This window comes from Corvus brachyrhynchos, unplaced genomic scaffold (assembly GCF_000691975.1).
Source record: "Corvus brachyrhynchos isolate BGI_N302 unplaced genomic scaffold, ASM69197v1 scaffold59, whole genome shotgun sequence".
Classification (NCBI taxonomy): domain Eukaryota; kingdom Metazoa; phylum Chordata; class Aves; order Passeriformes; family Corvidae; genus Corvus; species Corvus brachyrhynchos.
Genome location: NW_008246054.1, coordinates 972025 through 978152, shown reverse-complemented (window position 1 = coordinate 978152; position 6128 = coordinate 972025). Strand labels below are relative to the sequence as shown.

Here is a 6128-nt window from a genome sequence, read left to right as displayed (position 1 = left end):
CTCAGCTCATGTTGGACAGTCCTGCCTTTTTTTGCAGACACATTCTGCTGGGAGAATACCATGGAAAATTTAGTTTTAATACCTTTCAGTGCACAAGAATAAATCTGAGCTATGTCAGGCCACAAAGGTTCAACAGAATATTAGCCAATGTATCATCATAAACTATACATGTCTCTAGATGAAAAATTATTCTACATATGCATTTGCAAATTATCTGTTTCCATATAAAAGTGATAAACTGCATGAAAACCTAGCTAGATACCAACAAAGATGTGTTTTATTAATCAAGAGGCAAATAACTGCACACATGTTACAACTTGGAGCCTACCTTGCATGCATTCCACAGGGCTGTTCTCATTATAAAGGAAGGAACCATATTTTCATTCCCATCACAGAGGAACCACAGTTCTCCAGTAAAAGTAAGTGCAAGTCCACCAGCACAAAGGCATGTGGAAAGGACAGTATCCTGGCTCTGGGAGGCTTTTAAGCAGTTGTGAACATCTGAGCATTACTTTTGAAATGAGCTGTCAGTTAAAAGACTGCCACATTTGAAAAATCCACAGAGTTCCCAAACAATGAGATGAAAAGTTGCTCTGAATGAGGGGTTCTCAGCCCTGTTAAGGACACAGTTTCCCAGTCCCACCAGTCTGACAAGGGCCTGTTGCCATCTAGCGGATTCCCATCGACTGGTCCCTCCGCACAGCAAATGCCACTAGATGGAGTGTTAAGAAGGGATTCTGAATTCCTACTTTTTTAAGTGTCCAGCAGCTCAGATTTTCAAAGTCTCAAAAAATTACAGGCCCAGAATTACCCTGAAATTGAGGTGGATTTCACCAACGCTCTCAGTTTCATGAGAAATTCCAGGCTATAGATTTCCAAGTGTAATACTGAAACACTGCAGAAAAATACTCCTGTGTCAACATAATTTACATCACCTCAGGAGTTTTATCACTCATGCAGGCATCTCCTTCACTGAGATATCTCTGGTGGCAACACATGTTACACAACCTGCATTCTGCTGGTGTAAATAGTGATGTACAGACCTGGTCTGTGCTACTTTTGTGAGAAATACCTCATCAGCTCTCTGCTATGGGAATCCTCACTTCCATGAATAAGCATCAGCTCTAAAACTTCTCCAAGTCTCTACCATGGAGTATCAATTCCCATCTCTGGATTATCTCAGAATAAGAAATTCTACCACGTCACACATGGCAAGAAAAGGGGTACTTACTGCCCATGGAGTTCATAGGGAGGACAGGAGAGGAGGAACTCATCTGCTCCACATCTGTAGCTAATGGGAAAGTGAAAATGAGAAAGATGTGATGTGCACATTACTGAGAAGGTTTTATTTTGAAAACTTTAATTTACACTGAAATTGAATACAGGTGTCTTCAATCACTTGAGGAAGCTGCTTTGAGAAGCAGGTAATTTTAACAGCATCTGCTTTCCCCCTTTCAAGGTATTTCTCTCATACACATTATCTGTAGATCTACTTTTCTGAGCAGTCATATTAGTAATTTCTAACTTGTGATGGTCTGAGAATATCAATTCAGAGCAACTTCCAGCACAAAGAAAGTCTAAATTACATCAGCTTTAAACTCTATGCAGAGCATTATTGTGGAATGAAAGGACATGATGATCTCCCATCTGCATCCAGTGAACCTTCAAAAGATTACTGATCAGAAGAGAGATCCTCTTCCAAAGACTGGCAAGCTGCTGGCATTTGTTCTGGAGCAGCATCAGAAACAAGTATCTTTAAGCACAGGACACTCCAAAGCTTTATTTTCTAACAGCTGAGAAAAGAAGCAGAACTTCCTGCCTGTGTTTGCCAATGAAAACCCTCAAAGTCAGAATGTGATCAAAAACAAATGCCAGATTGCCCTCTGTGTTTTGGAAAGAATCCACCTTTCCAGGACCCAAACCAGAGAAAACCATCTTGCAGTAACAGGGTCAGTTTTAACCCGGCATGAGGTAAAGCAAAGATGCATTCTTTGGGCTTGATCTCTCTCAAAAGACCACAGCCCCTCTCAGCACATCACCACCAACACCCAAGTCGAGCAGCTGAGTCTCCATCTCCATCATTTTAATGCTGGTAGGTCCCACATGATTATATATTCTATAACTCTTGTTTAGCTCTAAGACCCAATAAATGCACGCTACAAGTTTACATTCCTAACCACAGAACACAGCCCCAGAAGCACAACTCCAGCCCACAGCCAGGCTTTGCTGCCAGCCCGAATCCTGCCTTTCACATTCTTGCAATTCCCATTTCTCAGGCAGCAGGCAGTTCCCTGAGGACCAGTGTTTACACTGAAAGTGCAAAGTTCTGCTCTAATTAGGCAAACCACAAACAAATGTAAACACTTCAGCAGACCATTTTTACAGAACATGAGAGCAGACACTGCACCACACTGACTAAATCCTCCTGCCATACCTTCCTACCACTACTCAAAGCAGCTGTAGTTCATCGTGTTCAACACCAGCCATAGCTGAGAACAGCAACAAACACAATTACAGATTTATTCAGCAATGCCCTGGCTCGTTCCTGTCCTATTCCCCACTGAATTATCAAGACATTTACTGCCTAGAACATCTACACGTTAATTTATCATCTTGCTTGGTTCTTGCACCGGTGTTCAGAAAGCTGCATGTGACATGCCCACTGCAGACTTCGCAACAGGCTCTGGATTACACTGCACAGATCTCTGATGTGCTCAGAGAAGAAGAATTATTTTGCATCTTCCTATTTCCCACCGTAATACTACAGCCTCCCTGATTTAGGAACTGGCAGGCCATTTACTATACATGTTTTGTACGGAAAAAAAAGATTCTTCATATGCAGAACAGCCATTTTGGGTTCCTGGAAAGAGCTTTGTACTTCTGCCTATTGAAGGCTACGTATGCTTTCACATACAGCCAAATTAAGCCAAAAAATAAGTGCAGGTTAAAGTTACTCTGACTCTTCTGAGAGTGGTGCAGATTCAGCACTGAGCACAACTCGGCTTTCAGGAAGGCTGAGGGACCAGCTCAGCAGATGGTCACTCCAGGGTTACCTGCTGCTCTGGCACACAGAGGTCACTGCCCGGCACGCGGCCAGATGGCACAGGGCAGGCACTTGAGAAGCTGCTGTGAGAGGAACGGCCACTTAGGGCAGTAAGCTACACCTGCCAACATCTGGAATAGTTTATCAAGTATCATTCAAAGAGCAACTAAATAATGCATGTGCTTTCTGAAGAGAGGTTTCTGAGTGGGAAGTGTTTGGAGAGAGGCAGCACAAATTCTCCAAGTCCCGAAATTTTAGATTGTTCACTGTAATGCCCTGTTACTGCCTGCAAACAATGAAGTGTAACTATTTCCCAGCCATACTTGGAAATTTCAGTCCACACTTGAAATTATGTGTTTTAATGACCATTTGTGGTATGGTCACCAATGTGGACACCATGGGCACCACCACCCAGCTGCTCACATTTGAGGTTAGAATTCCCTCAGTGTCCTGCCCAGTGCTGCCAGGAATCCGGCGATCCCACGGCCGTGCAGGAACAGGGCACAGCTGTGGCACCCAAGAGCACCAACACATCAGGATTTCTGTTCTTGTGCTACTACTGGCAGATGGTATTTATAACATATTAGTCTCAACATCACACTTTGATTTTTTTTTTAAGTACGTAAAAGCACAATTGCTTATTCTACGCCTGGCCTTGAATAGACGGATTTTAAAATTTCTCTCAATACAAAAAAAATTCAAACAGCTCTTTATGAAACATGCCAATGCTGGTTTGCTCTCTTATCCATAATCGCCACCCTTCCTTCGAGCCCTTTTTATCTTCATAATTATATGTAATCCATTAAATTCCTAAAAACAATTCATCTAAGGGAGAAGAGAGATGGACTAACAACCAGACTTAAGATTTTGGAAAGTGGTTTGCCCTAAAAGATGAAAAGGACAGAAGCTATGACAAGCAGCTGCTGCCAATAAAAGTATTTACCTCCTGACCTCTCCTCTGCCCACTCAGTGAACAGTGCCAATTGTTTTCCTGTATTATATACTGTTTACAAGCCCTGATTGGCATGAAAGGAATTAATAATTCAGCTCATGGAGCTGATGACCTTTATTGGGGTACCCCTGTTTGCTGAGCAGGAATCAGAGCAAAAAACTCCCTCAAAGCCACAGGGTTTCTTTAAGAGTTTTTCACTTTACAGCCTAACTGGCCACCATAACATAAATCAATTATTTCTCCTGTTTTAAACAACAATGCTACCTATTCTCAACCCCTCCATTTCTAACTTCCCTTGTATCAAGCCAGGCCTTGTTCTTTGACTTTTACAATGGTCTGGTAAACACACTGGCAAGGCCGGCTTGGAGAGCTTTGCAGGATCGGGAACATTTGGGAACACCAGCAAAAAGAGGTTATGCTATTTTGAACTTCTCTTGACCTTTGCCTGCCCTTGTCTCTGTTTATGCTAATTGAAGGGGTATATGGGCTACTCCTAGAAATGAACTTAGCCTGAACCTGTGACACAGCACTGGACTTTAAAGATGAGTTGTGGTACCACTCCCCAATGTTGTCATCTCACGTATGGGAAGAGCTCAGCAGATAACACATGGTACCCTGGGCACTGCAGGGATTCCCAAGGTGGGAACGAGCAGAACATGATGACTTAGTGAGTCCCATCATGTTCCCCCCTTCCGAGCAGCTGCTCTCCTGATGAGGATCAATCAATCACACACATGGATCCGTGTGGCACAGTCCCAGTGCTGCCTGTGGGGCTGCAAGCAGGAGATGTGCATGGGACAGGCTCAGCAGGCACAGAATGTTCCAGAGGTGACTCTGCCACGTCCCACAGAAGGCACCAAGTGCTTCTGTCAACCTCGTGGCCATCAGCTGTCGCAAGCACAGCCTGACTCAGTTGTGAGGTTCTCCAGGACCCCAGGTCCTCTCTGCTGAGCTGCTCCCCAGCCTGCACCATTCCATGGGGTTATTCCAGTCCAGGTGTAGGACTTGATGTTTGTGTCTGTTTAACTTTGAAGTTTTAATCAACCTTTTCCTTCAGGTTATCAAGGTCCTTCCGAACAGCAGCTGTGCCCTCCCAGTTATCAACCTGGTGTCATCTGCAAGTCTGAGGAGTTTGTCCATCCCACCATCCAGATGGTTGATGAAATTGCTCAATAGTATTGGCCCCAACACTGACTCCCAAGGACAATCACAGCATAGTGAGTGCTTGAACTCGACTGCCACCCTTTGAGCAAAACAGCCCAGGTTTTCACCCAAACTGCCTACAAGGATGCATCAGAAGCCTTGCCTAAGGCTAAGGTTAATGACAAAATTACCCTCCCCTCATCCATGGATCCAGTCATTTCATCACAGAAGGAATGAGGTTGGTCAGGCATGATCTCTCCCCTTGGAAAACCCACAGTGAATGTTCCCAATTACCTTCCTGTCCTTCAAGTGCCTGGAAATGCCTTTTGGGAGGATTTGCTCCATACCCTTCGCACTGAGGGACTGAGACAAGGCTGACCAGCCTGCAGTTGCCCATAGCAGCTACTACTCAGCAGAGCTGAGTTAAAGGTGATTCATTATCCCTTATCAGCTAAATTTTACTATACAGAGACATTCCTCCCCTTTCCCCTACATTGGGTAGAGCTTGTCTCACCTCAGCACTGAAAACACACACTGTTTGCAGAGAGGAGTGGGAAATAAGGTCATCTCATGATAAATATTTTTACTTCTTTTCATTTACGTGGAAAACAATCCCAGTTCCTGCTTACCAACAAAACTGAAAGGAAACCTACACAGAGTTGAGTGTTCCATGTACCTGCACTGTATTCCTCAATATACTCTCTACAAACATGTTATTTTAAATGCCTGTTTACATTCCAGTAAAATTCTGTCAGCGTGGTATCTGATTTATTGATGCTATCAAAAGTCACAAGATTCCTGACATGCCTCCTGAGGCACAAAAATCAAAGCAGAAGGGAGATGCATGTTGCTGCAGTATCAGCACTACCACATACCTTATGAGCTGGGTTTCCAGAAGCCCTCTGTGATTTCTGGGACAGAGCACAGTGCACTTCTGGAAAGCTGCTGCTTCCCTGAGAGGGTCAGCAGGCTCTGCTCCTGAAAACAGGG

General features: G+C 44.0%; 1 protein-coding gene across 3 annotated transcripts in view; it reads right to left on the bottom strand.

Annotated features, from left to right (window-relative positions):
* NR6A1 (nuclear receptor subfamily 6 group A member 1) overlaps nucleotides 1-6128 on the bottom strand; it is a 72146-nt gene that overhangs the window by 64026 nt on the left and 1992 nt on the right. For 2 of the 3 annotated variants that reach the window (XM_017745588.1, XM_017745589.1), the window contains exon 1: nucleotides 1232-2379. In XM_017745588.1, coding sequence (XP_017601077.1) covers nucleotides 1232-1274 — 43 coding nt within the window. In that variant the 5' untranslated portion in view covers nucleotides 1275-2379. Of the gene's footprint in view, nucleotides 1-1231; nucleotides 2380-6128 lie in introns of those variants that run through there. The other variant, XM_017745590.1, reaches the window with a different exon arrangement.